Source organism: Natator depressus, chromosome 1, assembly GCF_965152275.1.
Source record: "Natator depressus isolate rNatDep1 chromosome 1, rNatDep2.hap1, whole genome shotgun sequence".
NCBI classification, from domain to species: Eukaryota; Metazoa; Chordata; order Testudines; family Cheloniidae; genus Natator; species Natator depressus.
This window is the reverse complement of record NC_134234.1, coordinates 23,055,781-23,074,694: the sequence shown is the minus strand read 5'-3', so window position 1 is coordinate 23,074,694 and position 18,914 is coordinate 23,055,781. Positions and strand designations below refer to the sequence as shown.

General features: G+C 45.9%; 1 protein-coding gene across 3 annotated transcripts in view; it reads left to right on the top strand.

The window, feature by feature from the left end:
- The first annotated feature begins 309 nt into the window (after positions 1 to 309).
- The window catches only part of ME3 (malic enzyme 3), a 182,887-nt gene continuing 164,282 nt past the window's right edge, over positions 310 to 18,914 (top strand). For 2 of the 3 annotated variants that reach the window (XM_074956276.1, XM_074956286.1), the window contains exon 1: positions 310 to 611. In XM_074956276.1, the coding sequence (XP_074812377.1) occupies positions 429 to 611 (183 nt within the window). In that variant the 5' untranslated portion in view covers positions 310 to 428. Of the gene's footprint in view, positions 612 to 15,245; positions 15,290 to 18,914 lie in introns of those variants that run through there. The other variant, XM_074956294.1, reaches the window with a different exon arrangement.

Genomic DNA, 18,914 nt, shown 5'->3' with positions numbered 1-18,914 from the left:
AGGCCGGTGACCGTGGAGAAGCAGCTGCCGGGATCACCCTCCCTCTCCTCGAGCACCTGAGCCTTGACGGGTCCGTGGGGGGGGGGGTGCGGGGGGGGGAGGGCGGCTGGGAGGAGGTGCTGCCTCCGCCGCAGCTGCTACTTGATCTGCTTCCTGGGTTTGCTTTCGCTTTTGCAGGGTCGCTCCAGGGGCTGAGGCACTTGCTGGGTGACGAGCACCGAGCCCTGCGCTACCTGCGAGCCAGCAGCTCCCGCTCCAGACCCGCCCCTGGGGCAAAGCTGGTGGTGAGGTCCCCCACCCCCGGATAGCCCCCCATCTCTGCAGGCCCCCAGGTCTCCCCCACCGTTGTAGGCACCTGGGGAGAGCTGCCTCGCTAACCGCGCTACCTGGGGCTTGCACCGACCAGGTGGAGCCGGGCTCCCGAGGCGATGATACCGCTTTGCAACCGAGCTGGGCGCCACGTGCTGCGGGTGGCCGGGGCGAGCCAGTGGCTGCGTCTCCTGAGCCCCCCGCTGAGCAGAGGCTGCCATTCGGGGGAAGCCCAGGGCGCCCCGGCCAAGGCCACCAAGAAGAGAGGCTACGACATCACCAGGAACCCCCATCTCAACAAGGTACGTGCCCCGCCTTGCCAGCCCTGAGCCTGCCCCACGCCCCGGCCGCGGGGTGCTTGGCCTGGCGAGCCCCCTGCGTATTGCACCGCATCCACACTCCAGAGCGGCCCCACGGGCTGGGCTGGGATCGTGCGCGGGGGCACGTGTGCCAAACTCCCCCGGAGCGGGTGCTCGAGGCACGCGGCCAGCGAGAGACCCAGGGGCCGCTTGGATATTGTTTTTATGGGACGGAGCCCCTCGGGGCCCCTCCGCGTGCCATTAACCAATCAAAGCCTGGCCTTGCAGCCGGCGTTTATAGCCGCGGCTTTGATTGGTGCGTGGGGGCCAGCCGCGTACAGGACTGGAGCCCAGCTGTCGGCAGAATGACCGGAGGGTAGCCTGGGAATGGCTCCAGCTCTCCTTGGAGAACTGTGGGGTCACCGGTTGGGTGAAATAACACAGCCCCAGCGTGCGTTTAAATTTCCCTCCCGTCACCTCACAGAACCGCTCACTTTCTGATTGGTCTAGGTATGGCCACAGGCACTTACTTGCCTTTTTCAGTCTGGGACAGTCTCCCATTTCTCTCTTTTTGTGTGTGTATTGTGGTAACACTCACACCCGATTGGGGCCCCCTTGTGCCAGGTGCACATTTAAGTGATCAAGTGTGTATTCTCCAAAAGAACTCCATTTAACCAAAAATTAGTGCAGGGGGAAAACGGGATAGCTCCTAAAAAGACCATTTCTAACAGGTGGGATACTGCAATGCATTTCGCAGTACTTGGCAGTTAGGTATAGAACCAGCCATTTATTTCTTTGCATTAAGACATGCAAGTTTGAGTTTCTTTGCTTTGGGTTTGTTTGGTTTTTAATCTTAAATGGGTTTATAGCTCTCTGTTCTATGCCCTAAATAGTATTTTCCACCTGGAAGAGGAAGTCTTGATTCTCAGTATTGCTCAAACTGCAGCATAGACAAACTTAATAGCAGGATAGCCTATTCTTCATTCCTTACTCAGGAAGAACTCACAGGGAATCCAAAATAGGACCTGAAAGTAATTTAGCTATGAATCATACAGCTCAGTATTTTAGATTGAATTTGAGAATCATATAAATGTGTGTGTTTCAGCAACATTGGGTTCAGATTTGTTACATTAATATTGTTACTAATTATTCAAAATACTTTAGCTCTCTTAGAAATCATGCCTACCATAAATTTGGCAATAATTAGATAGTTGACAAATTGTCTGTTACTTTATACTCCTGCTGTCCATTGTATCCACCCGTTATCTCTTGTCTTGTACTTGGATTGTAAGCTATCGGGAGTAGGGACCATATTTTATTTTAATGTTTGTACAGTGCCTAGTGCAATGGGCTTGGGCCTTCAAGTGCTATTTTGACACATACGATTTTGCATCCCCAAATATATAGGAGCACTACAACTCAAGGCAGTTCTGCATGTGCAGCTTTGCAGATTATCTATATATTAGGGTTCTGGACTTCTGCGTCATTTTCAATCACTTTATGGCAAAATCTGTAAGGCTGAAAAGATTATGAATATTGTCAGCTATACATGAACACTGATCAATTGCTAGTGCTAAAGCGCTGCAGATAATTTTTGTTCAGATGCTATCTTGTCATCTAGTCTTGTGCAATAGTACTTTATGCAGAGCAAAATATCTGGCGTTGCTACTGAGATTACATGTATCGATTATTACTGAATAATTATTACCTTAACCTTTGAAAGTGAATCACTTGGTATGATGCAATATGATATTGCTTCAAATTGGCATGGTTTGCACACCTGGTACAAATCATCTCTACACGATATTTCTTTAGAACAGGGGTGGCCAACCTGAGCCTGAGAAGGAGACAGAATTTACCAACGTACATTGCCAAAGAGCTACAGTAATACGTCAGCAGCCCCCCATCAGCTCCTTCCCCTCCCCCCCTGCTCCCAGCGCCTCCCACCCACCAACAGCCCCACTGATCAGCACCTCCCCCTCCCTCCCCACACCTCCTGATCAGCTGTTTCGTGGCGTACAGGAGGCTTTGGGGGGGAGGGGGGAGCGGGAAGGACACTGCAGGCTCAGGGGAGGAGGCGGGAAGGGGTGGAGTGGGGGCAGGGCCTGTGGAAGAGCCATGGGTTGAGCAGTGAGCGCCCCCCAGCACATTGGAGAGTTGACGCCTGTAACTCCAGCCCCGGAATTGGTGCCTATACAAGGAGCCGCATATTAACTTCTGAAGAGCCGCACATGGCTCTGGAGCCACAGGTTGGCCACCCCTGCTTTAGAACATGATCCTACTCCCGTTGAAGTCAATGGCTAAGCTTCCATTGGGTACTTCCTTAAGAATCAAACTTGCTGTGAAGGGTTTTTTTCTTCCATGAGGGCTATGGAAGACTCTTGTTAAGAATTAATGTACTTGGATGCATGCAGAGGAAGGGAGGAAGAAGAGCTTCTGTCAGCAGTGAAATATGTTGCAATGTGCAACACCTTGGTTTCAAATTCCATGTTTCTGCCCATATCTTAAGTACTTATATGGCCCTGTTAGGATAAGAGCTGAGTGCCTCACAATCTTTCATGCATTTATCTTTACAACACCACTGTGAGGTAGGAAAGATCTGCTAATTATGGTCCATGGTTTATCTGTCTCTCTCTATATATATATATAAACCTGAGTATGGCTCTCCAGTAACTGGAGCTGTGTACTTTGTTCTTTCTGAGCAATTCAGAACAGGCTTTTATTTCTTTACTGGACATACCACAGAATATTATAATTACTAAGGAATAAACTATCTTCATTTGAGGTGGGATGTTCCAGGCAGTTTATCCAACTTATCTGTGATCATGGAATGCTATGTGGTAAGGATCATAGCTGCTGCTTTGGTTGAGGGTCTGAGTCTGCTGTTTTCATGTGAATTTGCCAGTTTCATGTGAATTTGTCATTTCCAGATGCTCTTACATTTTCAGATAGCAGCGATGTAGTGTCATACTGTGTAATAAGAAAAGGAGGACTGGTGGCACCTTAGAGACTAACAAATTTATTTGAGCATGAGCTTTTGTGAGCTACAGCTCACTTCATCGGATGTAGCTCACAAAAGCTTATGCTCAAATAAATTTGTTAGTCTCTAAGGTGCCACAAGTCCTCCTTTTCTTTTTGCGGATACAGACTACACAGTATTCAGAGTAGCAGCCGTGTTAATGAGCACCTTGGTGCTCTACACTCTGCATTGGCTGCTATGGTAGCCTAATAGCTCCCCAGTGACGTTTAGGTGTGGGGTTTGACATCTAAATTAATGGCTTAGGACCCAATTGGCCAAAAGACTGTCTCTTTGCAGCAGAGTCACATGGAGAGTGAGTTAGTTTAGTAATCAATGTAAAGGCTTGAGCTCTATTGATTTAATACAAAGGGAGCTGTTGTCTGGGCTCTCTGTGAGGGCCTTTCAAACTTGAAACTCATACCTGTTCTTTTGCCTAAAGTAGCCTGAATTGACTGATATTCAGGGGAGACCACAAAGCCCAAGAATTTTATTTCTAAGTATTTGTCGAAGCTGTCTAGAGCTTGGGATGTGGTGTTTAGAGCTTTAACTTTTGGGGTCTCAAATCCTTATGATATATATTTACCTCCAATTCGCAAATCCTTATGACTTAAAAGTGCACCAGTATGTCCTGCCTGAGTTGGACATATTGCAACATCGTTCAGAAAGCACAAAGGAAAGATGGTCTTGTGGTTAAGGCAGAGGACTGGGATTCAGGAGGCCTAGGTTCTGTTTCCAGTTCTTTCACTGACTTCCTATGTGATGTTAGAGAAAGTCACATGGAAAGGAATTTTCAAGTGGCCTCTTTTGGGTACTCTGCAGAGGATTTGAGCAGCCAGTTTTAGACACCCCGACAACAAGGGATGCTTCAAAAAACAACATGGCTGGATGCTTGGTCTTTGAAAAGATGATGTCAGGACAGGCATCCAAGCTATTTGAAAGCTCGGGCTCACCTGTGCACAAGATGCTGGGATTTTCAAAATCTTACTCCTGTGTCTTCCTATGCTCTCCAAGTGCTGCTGATCTCCCCTTTTGTAAATGTTACTGCATTTCCTCCCGTCCAAAATCACTCAAGATGCTGGGGCACTTTTGGCCTACTGGGGCAATACAATGAGGTTACTGCCCTCAAATTGATACAAAAGCCTCAAAAATAGATGGAGGGGAGGAGAGAGGAATTAGTCACTGAGTTTTTAGAAAGTGCAGATATAGCAGCTTTCAATTTCCTGTCCTTAAATGTGGCAGAAGTGGAACATGAAACACATAAGGGGTAGTGTCTAGATACATTTGCTAACATTTTCAAAAGTTTGGGAAGATGCAGATAGTAACCCAAATGGCTATCTAGGGGTACAAGTGGTAGTTGGACGCCCAAGGGATTTTAGCCATGCTCAAGTTGCCCAAGAAACCATTGGTGGGATTTTCAAAAGCAGTCATGTAAATTTCCTGGGTGCTCAGGACGTATGTTTTTATAGATTGTAATCGTCACCCCTTAACCTTCTCTTTGTTAAGCTAAATAGATGGAGCTCCTTGAGTCTATCACTATAAGGCATGTTTTCTAATCCTTTAATCATTCTTGTGGCTCTTCTCTGAACCCTCTCCAATTTATCAACATCCTTCTTGAATTGTGGGCACCAAAACTGGACCCAATATTCCAGTAGTGGTTGCACCAGTGCCAAATACAGAAGTAACATAACTTCTCTACTCCTATTTGAGATTCCCCTGTTTATGCATCCAAAGATCACATTTGCTCTTTTGGCCATGGCGTCACACTGGTAGCTCATGTTCATCTGATTATCCACCACAACCCCCAAATCTTTTACAGAGTCACTGCTTCCCAGATAGAGTCCTCCATCCTGTAAATATGGCCTACATTCCTTGTTCCTAGCTGCATACATTTACACTGAACTGTATTTCTAAGATAGCCAGGGTGTTTGGAATAGTTTGTAGCAATACTAATGTAACAAATTTGAATGCAACATTCCTCAAATGTATGTGTGCATATGGTACGAGCAGCTTGTGGCCCTCAGAGACATAGTATGGGTTCTTGAGGCCAGAGTGGCTGCACTGGGGGAGATAAGGGGGACAGAGAGGTACATAGAAGAGACTTTCAGGGACACAATAGAGCAGTATTCCACTCAGCCTCACAGACTTTGTGCTGTTAAGGAGGATGAAAGTCTCAGGGAAGGAGAACAGCAAGCTGGAGCAGAGGGAAACAATCCCATATTTGGGGCTGTGAGCTGTCCTTGATGATGTCATGGTATCCTCTCGCATTGAGGTTACCCCTGAAGGGGAGGGAACTCCAGATACCAGGAAGACCTAGGTCAGGAGTTTTCAAACTGTGGGTCTGTCTTAGCTTGCTGAGGTCTGGGGCTGAAGCCCGAGCCCCAGGGCCCAAGCCGAAGCCCGAGAGAGTCATAGAATTATAGAATCGTAGAATATCAAGGTTGGAAGGGACCTCAGGAGGTCATCTAGTCCAACCCCCTGTTCAAAGCAGGACCAATCCCCAATTTTTCCTCCAGATCCCAAACGGCCCCCTCAAGGATTAAACTCACAACCCTGGGTTTAGCAGGCCAGTGCTCAAACCACTGAGCTATCCCTCCCCCCTTCAGCACTGGATGGTGGGGCTCAGGTTACAGGCCCCCTGGGGGCTGGCATTTGTTTTTGGCCCCCCGGCCCGGGGCAGTGGGGCTTGGGCTTTGCCTCCCCCCCCCCCCAGGGCAGCAGGGCTCAGGTGGGCTCAGGCTTCGGTCCTCCCTCCTGGGGTTGTGTAGTAATTTTTGTTGTCAGAAGGGGGGGTCACAGCGCAATGAAGTTTGAGAACCCCTGAGCTAGGTAATAGTAATGGGGGATTTGATGATTAGAAATCTAGATAGTTGGGCTTGTGATGACCAGGAGAACCACATGGTAAATTGCCTGCTGGGTGCAAAGGTTGTGGGTCTCATGAGACAGTTAAACAGATTTGTGTGCCATACTGGGGAGGAGCCGTACTGGTTTTGGTATGTATAGGTACAATGACACAGGGAGAGGAAGGAGAGAGGTCCTGGAGGCCAAATTTAAGCTGCTAGGCAAGAGATAAAAGTCCAGGACCTCCATGGTAGCATTTTCTACAATGCTTTCAGTTCAACACTTAGGGCCAGAAAGACAGGCAGAACTTCAGGGTCTTAATGTGTGGATGAAATGATGGTATCAGGCAAAGGGTTTTAAGTTTATTAGAAGCTGGGGAACCTTGTGGGGAAGAAGGAACCTGTACAAGAAGGATGGGCCAAAAATGGAACCAGACTGCTGGCATGTAAAATTAAGAGTTGTAGAGAATTTTTTAAACTAAAAGTTGGGGGAAAGCCGATGTGCGGGGGAGCACATGGGTCGCGCATGCGGGATTAGATCCTTAGGGATGAATTTAGTAAAGGGGAAACTCTATATCCTAGTAAAAAGGATAGGAAAGAAGTTGGTAAAGTACAGGTAGGAGGCAATGAGGAACAGTCAAATGTAAAAGAGTCCCATTTACATATAACATATGAAAGCACGCAGCTGAATATTGACAGAATTTGCAAGTGCTTATATACAAAAGTGAGAAGTCTAAATAGAGAGGCAAGGTTGGTGAGGTACCATCTTTTATTGGACCAACTTCTGCTAGTGAGAAAAACAAGCTTTTGCGCTTATGCAGCTGCTGTACAGCTCTGTGTAATCTCAAAAGCTTGTCTCTCTCACCAATAGAAGTTGGTCCAACAAAAGATGGTACCGCACCTACTTTGTCTCTCTAGTATCCTGGGACCAATATGGCTACAACAACACTGCATACAGAAGTCTGAATACTAAGGTGGATGAACTAGGTGGCCTGGCATTAAATGAGGTTATTGACATAATAGGCATCGTGGATACTTGGTGGAATGAGATAATCAGTGGAACATGGTGATACCAGTGTGACGCTGGCAGACCAGGTACCAGCTCATGCCACGTTCCCCATATCTCCACTGAACACTGACAAATATATAGCTGGAACCAGTCTGGATCACCTGTGTGTTAGTATTGTTTAAATAGGTATTAGAATTATAAGAATGCTTTTAGATGTTACTGAATGCTTGTAAGTTGCTGCATGAATTAATCTCATTTATAACATCTGGATCCCATATTGCAACATAATATTTGAGCGGTTGCATTGTGAGCCTCTATAATTGTGTAAATCCCTAGACAGGAGAGAGACATTAAGGCTATGTCTACACTTGCAGAGTTTTTGTGCTGTAAGTTTCACTGGTGACAGGGAACCGGTGAAAGAAAAGCACTGGTTTGTGTACTCACTTACTTCCAGAGGCATCAGATAGTGTTTGCATTTGCAGCACTTCCATAGCTGATGAGAGCACCACACCGAGGGCAGCTCTCGCACAATGCAGCTCTCTCCATTTTGACGATAGTTCTTGTGGGAAGGGGGCGGGGTGAGCCCAGGGTCCAAGCGGGGGATCGTTTGACCCATGGAGCATCCATGGTCACTTGGCCAGATGAGCACTTGCACACAACACAGGAAAGGGAGTTTCAAAGTTCCCCGGGGCTTTACAGGGGGACGGGCGGACGTCTATTTACCTGGTGTCAGAGCCTAGCCAGAGTGATCACCCTAGGTGCTGTAGGATATCCTCTGGAGGCTAAAAGCTTTTTACCCAGGAAGAATGTGTCTTCACTTGCACAACGCTGCAAAAGGATCAGCGGTAAGAACTGTATGCCTCTTGTACAGGTGGTTTTCTGTTTGCAGTGAAACTTCTGAGTTTCACCGCAAAAAGTCATTGGCAAGTGTAGACGCTCCCACTCTTTTTGCGCAAAAAAAGGACTTTTTGCAATTTAAATGGCAAGTGTAGACGTGCTCTAATTAGTGTGAATGTAGATCTCCAACAGAAGGTGTTATGTCCTGCCCGTCAAGGAAGGCCCATCAACACTAGATGGACTAGAGTGGAACATTAAAGAGGACAAAAGACTTTGGCTATGTCTACACTTCCGCGGTAAGTCGACCTACGCTACACAACTCCAGCTACGTGAATAACATAGCTGGAGTCAACGTACGTTAGGTCGAATTACTGTGGGGTCTACACCAACGAAAGTCGATGGGAGAAACGCTCCCGTCGACTTACCTTACTCTTCTCATCGGGGGTAGAGTACAGGGGTAGACTGGAGAGCAATCTGCTGTCGATTTGATGGGTCTTCACTAGACCTGCTAAATTGACCACCAGTGGATTGATCTCAGAGCGTCAATCCTGGCTGTAGTGTAGATGTAGCTGTTGTTGTTTACTCTCTCCCCTCCCCCCATGTAGATGAGACTTGCAAATGAATTCCTCCCACCAGCTGAGTTTGCCACTCAAAGGAGAAGTGGGGAAGGGAATAAAAAGCCCTAACAAGGAGGAACTATATCTTTATGCTGCTTGCATTCTGTGGGCAAGGATTACTAGGCATAAGCAAAAGATCCCCAGTGCGTAGCCTGGGTTAGCCATAAGGACATATAGAGTTTGCTTATCGTAGAAGCTTTTATTACTTTTTGAAAGGTAAGATTGGGACTCATTTGTGTGTATATATGTCTGTCTGCTTTAACCTTGTAAAGAACTCTCCTATTTAATTTTCCTATTAATAAATCTGTATATAGTTTATTACGGGATTGGCTACAAGTGTTGTCTTTGGTGTGAGATCTTAAGTTTGATTGACCTGGAGTAAGTGACTGGTCCTTAGGACTGGGAGCAACCTGAACATGGAAGGGACCATGTATCACAAAGGCATACTCACCTGGGTGGCAAGACAGATTGGAGTACCCGAGGGGACTGTCTGTGACTCCATATTTAGGCTGTTATAGTGTCTGATGAGTTTGCACTTTGTAATTGGTTGGTGAAGTCTTAAGTACAGAACTCACAGCCAATTTGGGATTTGTGCCCTGGTTCTTAACAGTCTTCCCTGAGGTTGGTACATATGCTGTTGAGCCACTGCAACTTGATGACCAAGGTACAAAATACATGGGAATGAAAGAGGAGGTCACGCTAGTGCGGGAGTAGTACAGTATGTGAAAGAAAGCACAGAGTCAAATAAAGTAAAAATCTGAAATGACTCAAACTGTACCATAAAATTTCTATTGATAGAAATTTCATGCTTGAATAATAAGAGTATAACAGTAGGCGTATACTATTGAGCATCTGACCAGGATGGTGATGGTGACTGTGAAATGCTTAGGGAGATAGAGAGGCTACAAAGGCAGAAAATCCAGTAATAATGGGGAATTTCAACTATCCTCATATTTGAGTGGGTATATGTCACCTCAGGAATGGATGCAGAGATAAAATTTCTAGACCATAAATGACTGCTTCTTGGAGTAGCTCATCCTGGCATCCACAAGGGGAGAGGCAATTCTTGATTTAGTCCTAAATGGAACACAAGAACTAGTCCATGGGTAATAGCATCCATAATGTAATTAAATTTAACATTCATATTGGTGAGTTTCTTTTGCATTTTCCATAGTAGCATTTAACTACACAAAAATGAAGAAGATAGTTAAATGGAAATTAAAAGGAATGTCACAAGGGTGAAATGCCTGCAAACTGCATGGAAACAATTTTAAAACACCATAATAGAGGCGCTAATTAAATTTATACCATAAATAAATTTTTAAGAAAAGGCACCGTGGCTAAGCAGCAGAGTAAAATAGGTGATTAGAGACAAAAGGGCATCTTTAAAGAATTGGAAGTCAGATTCTACTGGGGAAAATAGATAGAGCATAAACTCTGGCAAATCAAGTGTAAAAGTATAATTAGGCATGCCAAAAAAGAATTTGAAGAGTAACTAGCTAAAGACACAGAAACTAACAGGGAAATTATTTAAGTACATCAGAAGCAGGAAGCCTACCAAACAGTTGGTGGGGCCTCTGGACCATTGAAGTGCTAAAGGAGCACTCAAGGAAGACATGCTGGTGTGGAGAAGCTAAATGAATTCTTTGCATCGGTCTTCCCTTCAGAGGATTCCCAGACTGAGGTGTCAGTAGGGGAGGTTTTGGAACAAATTGTGTAATTCATCAGTAATAAGTCACTAGGACCGGTGTATTTACTTACCCAAGAGTTCTGAAGGAACTCAAATACAAAATTGCATACCTACTAACTGTGGTATATAATTATCATTTAAATCAACCTCTGTACCAGATGACTGGAAGATAGCTAATGTAACACTCATTTTAAAAGAGCTCCAGAGGTGATCCTGGCAATTATAAGTCAGTATGCCTAATTTCAGTACCAGGCAAATTGGTTAAAACTATAGGAAAGAACAGAATTATCAGACACATAGATGAACATGATATGTTGGGGAAGAGTCAACACATTTTTTTATAGGGAAATCATGCTTCAATCTATTAGACTTCTTTGAGGTGTCAACAAGCATGTGGGGAAGGGTGAAACAATCGATACAGTGTACTTGACTTTTAGAAGGCCTTTGACATGGGCTCTCACCAAAGGCTCTTAAGCAAAGTAAGCAGTCATGGGATAACAGGGAAGGTCCTCTCATGGATCACTAACTGGTTAAAAGTTAAGAAACAAAGGATAGGAATAAATGGTCAGTTCTCACAATCGAGAAAGGTAAGTAGTGGGGTCCCCTGAGGATCTGTATTGGGACCTGTCCCGTTCAATATATTCATACATAATCTGGAAAAGGGGACGAACAGTGAGGTGGCAAAATTTGAAGATGATGCAAAATTAGTCAAGAGAATTAAGTCAAAAGCTGACTTTGAAGAGTCACAAAGGGATCTCGCTAAAAAGTAATGCACACTGGAAAACATAATCGCAACTGTACATACAAATGATGAGGCCTAAATTAGCTGTTACCACTGAAGAAAGAGATCTTGGAGTGACTGAGAACATCTGTTCGGTGTGCAGCGGCAGTCAAAAAAGTGATGTTAGAAACAATTAGGATATTGATAGACAATAAAACAGAAAATATGATAATTTCATGGTACATTCACATGCAGTTCTGGTCACCACTTCTCAAAAAAGATACATTGGAACTGGAAAAGGTGCAAAGAAAGGCAACAGAAATTATTAGGGGTATGGAAGAGCTTCCATATGAGGAGACATTAAAAAGACTGGGACTATTTAGCTTAGAAAAGCGATGACTAAGGGGGGATTGTGAACCTAACTGCATCCCAGTGCAAGAGAGCGGGGGGCTCAGTGGTATCTGCTAATGTGTTTCCACTGGTCTAACCAGTTTATTGTATCCCTGTTCATTAATGTCATACACTGTATCTGATGTGTGTCATTTAAGGTATTATTGGAAAATTAATAACACACTGATCATTAATATTCTTGCCCTGGTGTATGTACAGTAAATGCCCTAGGGACCATACAAGTATGAAGAAAATGTGGAGCTAAAATGTGTTTTACCGGGCAAATCTCATGAGTGGGTAAACAGGTTTCTCCCAGCCAGTGCCTCCAGCCAGGTGTCCTCAGAGGTAATTAGCAATCACATGTCAAGTGGCCATTCATTTGCATCGCAGAGGGCAGGCACGGATCAATCTGCATTTTAGTGGGGAAAGAAACCACTATGGTTCCTTCCACGACCAGATCCCATGTCTCCTTCCTCACAGCTTGAATGCACTTTATTTTGTGTGTGTGTGTGGGGGGGTAACGTTCAGAAGAATCCATTTCAAAGGGTCACTGGACTATAAAAGGGATAGGCAAAGAACCCCAAGTTTCACCTAAGAAGACAAAGGTACTGAGCACTTCGTCTTTGTGGGATAGCCTGACCCAGTGTGAGGTCAGACATCTCGTTGGAGGAAGAGTGGTAAGAATCTTACCTTGAACCAAGTCTGTAGTTTTGTTAAGTCTTAGTCTCTAGAACAGCGGTTCTCAAACTTTTGTACTGGTGTCCCCTTTCACATAGCAAGCCTCTGAGTGTGACTCCCCCCCTTATAGATTAAAAACACTTTTTTATATTTAACACTATCATAAATGCTGGAGGCAAAGCAGGGTTTGGGGAGGAGGCTGACAGCTTGCGACCCCCCCATGTAATAACCTCACGACCCCCTGAGGGGTCCCAACCCCCAGTTTGAGAACCCCTGGACGAGAAAGTGTTTTTGACTTTTATTTGCTTGTAACCATTTCTAGCTCTATCCTTTATACCTGAACTCACTAAAAGTTCTATCTCCTTTTCTTAATAACTTGTTTTACTTTTAATCTAAACCAGCCCAGTGCTGTTTGAATTGAAGTGATAAGCCATGCATTTTGAGGAGCAAATAAAACCTTATTATTCCTCTGAATGGTCCAGCAAAGGGGCCCCTCACTGGTCTGGGATTCCATCCCAGAACTTGACAGGGATATGAGAGAGGTCTATAAAATCATGAATGGAAAGTGACTAGGGAAGTGTTATTTACCCCTTTTTATATCACAAGAATCAGGGGTCACCTGATGAAATTAATAAGAACCAGGTTTAAAACAAACATAAGGAAGTGCTTCTTCACATAACACAGCCAACTTGAGGAACTCCTTGCCAGTGGATGTTGTGAAGGCCAAAAGTATAACTGGGTTCCAAAAAAGGATTAGATAAATTCATGGAGTATAGGTCTATGAATGGCTATTAGCCAAGATGGTCAGGGACACAACCCCATGCTCTAGGTGTACCTAAACCTCTGACTGCCAGAAGCTGGGACTGGGTGACTGGGGATGGACCACTCAGTAATTGCCCTGTTCATTCCTTCTGAAGCATCTGGCACTGGCCACTGTTGGAAGCCAGGATTCTGTGCTAGATGGACCAGTAGTCTAACCCAGTATGGTTATTCTTATGACTGAGCTGATGCACCCACTAGATATATACTGACGTTATCACTTTATGCATGTTAGAGGCCTGTGTGTGCAGTATAAAAGCAGTCTTTTTCAGATATCTTTGGAGAGTGCCCAAATCCCCAGGATTTGGGACAAGCAGAGGTGGTGGGAAAAATGGCTTAGAAAATAAGGGAGCAAGAGGAATCTAACTACTCAGATCCAAAATCAACACCATAGTCATAGAAATGATGCTCCTCCAGGAAGAGCTACTGATTAAACACTCAAAAGCCCTTTCTGCCAACATAGAGCAGAGGCTTTGTACTCTGAATGTAAGCTAGGTAAATACTCTGGGGGAGGAAATGGTAGGATATAGGGATTCTGGATTTATAGCCACTGCAGTCATAAACACCGCCTTTCCCTCCTGGATGGCCAACAGCTATCTCACTGATGGATTAAGTATGTCTTGTATCTCTGTACCCCGTATTTTCTGTCCTTGATCCCCTCCAGGGGTTGTATGACATCTATAGTATCCAGCAAAGAAGGGACATTGTCCAATGTGCAGAACTCCTGCATCACTTTGGTGTAAGGCCTGCCTATCCCTAGAAAAGCAAACATGATCTGTGTCACAGACACTGACTTCAGTAGTACCTTCAGTGTGACCCCTTGCAAGGACCATGTGGCAAGGATGTAGAATGCAGTGCCAGCACAGATTGGGTTGGAAAGGGCCTGGCTCCTCTGACTGCCTTATCTGTGATCAGCTGAAGGGGGAGAAGGTGGTGCTGGGTAAATTTAGAGGTGAACCGGCACTCCTGTGTAACCTGTGCCTGGCTGAGCAGGAAGACTTTTCTCTGGGGATCTTGGACTCTGTTAAGAAGGCTGAGGAATCTTTTCCTGCTACTTTCTTCCCCGGAGTTGTCTCATGATACACAACCGTCATATGGCCAGGTGCTGTCTCCTCTTCCTTGTGCCATTAACGGTTTGTCGGGGGCCTTTTGCCACTGGGGCAATTCAAGCAAGAAGGCAATTTACTGATCGTTACTTATTATCAGTTATACATTATTGCCACGTTGATCCATAAATGTGTTCTAGTCACCCCAGTTTTTCCAGGGCTGTTGTGAATCCACCTGCTGTCCCTCCCTGGGTGCAAATGCATTTAGCCAGCTAATTGAGCTGCAAGACATGTAAACTCATAAGCCAGCCAGCTCCCTCTTGGACCACACATTTGTGGAGGCTCAAGAACTTAAGTTATTGCTTCCAAAATCAATTGTATTTTTTCCTCCCGCACCAAACTGCCTTAAGTTCTGCATTATTCAGTTGGTAGTTTAGGGATTACTCATGCAGTTTGCTGAAATGCCCACTCTGGAGCCAAATCAGTGTTTTCCTTTGGAGATCTGCCATTGCAAACACTAAAGACGTGACGATCTGGAAGTCAGTACATTTTAGAGGATGGCAGAATATTGGCGTTATTGTTCCTCTCCGCCCCTCGAATAGATAACTCAGCATGCTTTTCTGACAGCTGCAGTGCAGATGCAGTGGGTAGAAGGAGGTCTTTTATATGTCTGGCTAATATATTACAGTTTGTCTGTACTGATTGCCCTCTTGGACTTTTCATGCAGTCTACCTTGGGGACTTATACAAAACCAAATTGACTAGTTTGGATACTTAAGAATGAACCCAGTTAAGGGGAGGGAAATTAATTCCCTCACTGCTGGTTTCTGCTCCAGCATCGTTGGAATGTACCACTGGAATCTGGTGCATTATTAGAACGCCAGAGTCTTCTTTTGAGCTTTTCCATTGACGCTCTGGGTGCAGAGTTAGGCTGAGTGCTTCTGGCCCGAATGTTCCACTGGAATGGTGGGAATCAGCGACACAGCCTGGTGCACATGGAGCCACGTGGGTGCTACCAAGTAGGTGAGGCAGCACTTAAGTGGTTAAGCCTAAAAATAGCCAGAATAATAAGGTGGGTGTGTGTAGGGCAAAATGAGGCATTGAGGTGACCGGCTATCAAGGTGATGAGCATAGTATAAGATGGGTGCTCAGACTGGGTGGGTGCGAAGACTGAATCACAGTAGGCTTCTGTGCTATGCTCTGAGCTCAGGGGATCTCTATCCTTTCTATTCATTTGGTCGTCTAGGTGTAGGATGGGAAGAGTTTTGAGCTTGTGCTTTTGATGTTTAAGGAGTCCCCTTCTGGCTGCCAAACAAATGGGTGCTTTTCCATCACTGTATTCCTCAGCCTGCAGGCCCCCAGGAGATTACCCTGACGGGAACAAACAATACCTGAAGCCATTCCGCGCCCTGGAAGGTTATACTTTTTAAGCCTTGTTTGGTCTAGAGCTAATACATTCATCATCAATAGTGCTGGCTAGTGGAGCACGCAGCATAACTAGTCTCCGCTAATATTTGGCATGGAGACAAATCTCTCCTCCAGCTCTGCAATGCTGGGCCAAATTCATCCTGGGTGAAACTCCATTGACTTCAGTGGCAGCAGCAAGGATGAATTAGTCTCTGTATCCTGGGGGATCTCTTATATTCCGGATCCACCATTGCTTTGTCACTGTTTGTTTATACAAGGCCCTGCATATGAAGTGGGAGGCTTCTTGTTTGGTTCCAAATATTTCCTGCTAAGGGCGGATCGTAGCATTTTGGGACAGAGAAGACGAGTCAAGCATATTGAATGTAGGAAGCAACTGGTGATCGCAATCTAAAATGCCGCTTATTGTATTATGAACAAGCGACTGACATAAAGCACGAAGTATCAGAGGGGCTGTGTTAGTCCGTATCCCCAAAACAATGAGGAGTCTGATGGCACCTTAAAGACTAACAGATTTATTTGGGCATATGCTTTCGTGGGTAAAGCACGAGCTGGGTTTGGCTTGCAAGCACTTCTGTCCTTTGACTTGGCAACAGCTTCTGGTACCTCTTCTGTGTATCCAAGAGATGCTAGGAGGGTACAAACTTCCTTGTATATAGACTTCACAACACTTACCTGACTCACAATCCCTTGCAGGCTAGATCACTGCAGTGTTCTCTACTTGGGGCTACCCTTGAAAAGTAGATGGTGATGAACGCCGTGGATTCTCCTCTTGAGTGTGAGGCCTGAGGGAGAGTATAATGCTGGTGCTCTGAGATCTGCCCTGGCTCACATCTTTACTTCTGAGTGAAATATATGATTTTGGGTTGTGCTTTCTCTCGAGGGCCCAAAATGTGTTGGGTCCTGATTATTTGAGAGGCTGCCTCTCCTTCAAGTGTCCAGTGCCACCCAGAGGATTCAGGGGGCCTGGGGCAAAGCAATTTCGGGGGCCCCTTCCGTAAAAAAAAGTTAGTTTTGCCACCCCAAGCGGTGAAGAAAAAAAAAAAGAAAAACCCAAGTCGTGCTGCCAAAGAAAGAAGAGGACAGGAGGACCCACCGCTGTATTGCCGCAGAAGACTGAAGCGGAGCAATTGAGCTGCTGCTGAAGTGCCGCTGATGAGGAAGAGAGGGACTGAAAAACCGGCCACTGAACTGCCGCCAAAATTGCCCCCCCCCCACCCCGTCTGTGGGGCCTGGGGCAAATTGCCCCACTTGCCCCCCCCACTCTGGGCGGCCCTGCAAGTGTCCCTCACGATGATTAGGACATTTCTGCTGTCTGTTCCTGGTATCAAACCATACAACCGCGGTGGCTGTGTAGAAGGGAGAATGGTGGTGATTGCGACATGGTGAAAACTGACACCATGAGTTGGGGGGGGAGGGGGGCTCTGCTCCAGCAGAAGCTCTTGGGGGGATAGCGCCTGACTTAACCACAGTGAATCTTGGAGCATAGACCAGCATAGCTGTGCTGCAATCTTTGGCAGGGTGCAGGATGTGCTCCCCTTGGCCTATTGGCTGGTGCAGAGGAGGAGGCAGGGCTGTGGCCCTGCCCAGTTGTCTGCCTGTGGGAAGGCTAGTGCAGCTGGTGAGGTTAGTTGCATGCACTCTGGGCATAAGGACTGAGATTAGTTCCTGAACGAGGGGACAGGAATAGTCTTGTGCCTTATTCTCTCCCCCATGCTAGCACACCCATACAGGGTCTGTCGCAGTCGTGCCTGGAAGGTGTTCTATTCCTTTTGACTGTCTGCACCCTAACTGAAAGTTCTTTAAAGGTGAAGGAAGCCAAGCTATGCTCAGTGACAGGTGTGGATATTGATATAGCAATGCCTCGGGACAAACTCTTGAGTCAACACCCCCTTTCTATTCCCCTCTTTTCCCCCCGGACATCAGAGAAGTTGTACTACATCCATACTTTGCTTCACAGGCCTGTGTTTATTCTGATGTGTTCCAGATCCATTCTCAGAAGTCCTTTGGTGCTGTGAACAAAGCACAAAAGATGCTCTCTATGTGCTGGCACGCGTCCTAATACAGCGGGAAGCAAGGTCAACGTTTCAATAACATGTGGTCATGCTGTCCCCAAATACTTGCTCAGCAGCCTGTTTCAGGAGGCACCGTTCTAGCATTTTGTTACTGGCGTACACAGGAAAATGGGAGAAAATGCACTTGTGGCTGCAGGGACCCTTCATGCAAAGCTCTGCAATACTGGAGGAATGTGCTGTGTTTTGTGTTTGATTCTCAATCCACCGATACTATGAAACTTACAAAATGCAACGCTTATAGGCTTTTAAATCAGGTAGTGGAGAATGAGGTTTTGGTGGCTAACGTTCAGCAGCCCTCTGCAGCAATATTCGCTAACCCTTATTTTCATGGAGTCCAACTGGTGCCGCTCACCCTCATTTCAAAGTGCTAATAGCAGCGTGACTTGTCTACACTAAGGGTGTGCATCCATGGGTGTGCATCCTGGTGGCTGGCCAGCAACAGTGGCTGGAGTCAGGGCAAATCCCCGACGTACACTAGGCCTTGGAGCCTAACATGCCCTAACACTAAAGAACTGGGACTGACCTGAATGGTCAGAGAGAGCCCTGCATGCCCCCCCTAAAGGTGGTGTTTGTATATCAGGGCTTAGGCCTGGACTACACTAGAAATGGTTGCTAGCCTCAGTTAAGGGTGGGATTTTGCGGTGTTTCTGTGCTACCAAAAGCCCTCGTGTCAGATATGTTTATATCAACAAAAAAGAGCTGCTGCTGGGATAGCTTATTTCACTTGCTGAGCCAGTATGAGCTACACCAGCAAAAGCACATTTGTTGTGTCAACACTTGGAGGGTTTTGCCTGCATGGCTATAGTGGCAAAACTTTTACACATAGACTAGGCCTTAATCATTCTGACAGGCCAGGGTGGGGAAGCCAGCGCTCCTGCTGCTTGTGCTGTCCCAGTTCTGTGGACAGATAAGCGCTTGCTCACTGTCAGCCCTTTGCAAATAAATAAGAATAGAGGTGCTAGGGGTATCCACTGGGCAACTTTCACAGGCACTAAATTCACACACACAGATTAAAACTGGAACAAAACAATGAACATGAATTGTAACTCAGGCCAAAAACCATCTCTAGAATTTACATTGAAATCTCAGGTTAGAAAGGAAGTTACACTATAAAAATGAAACCCCATAAAGTACAGAGGTTCCC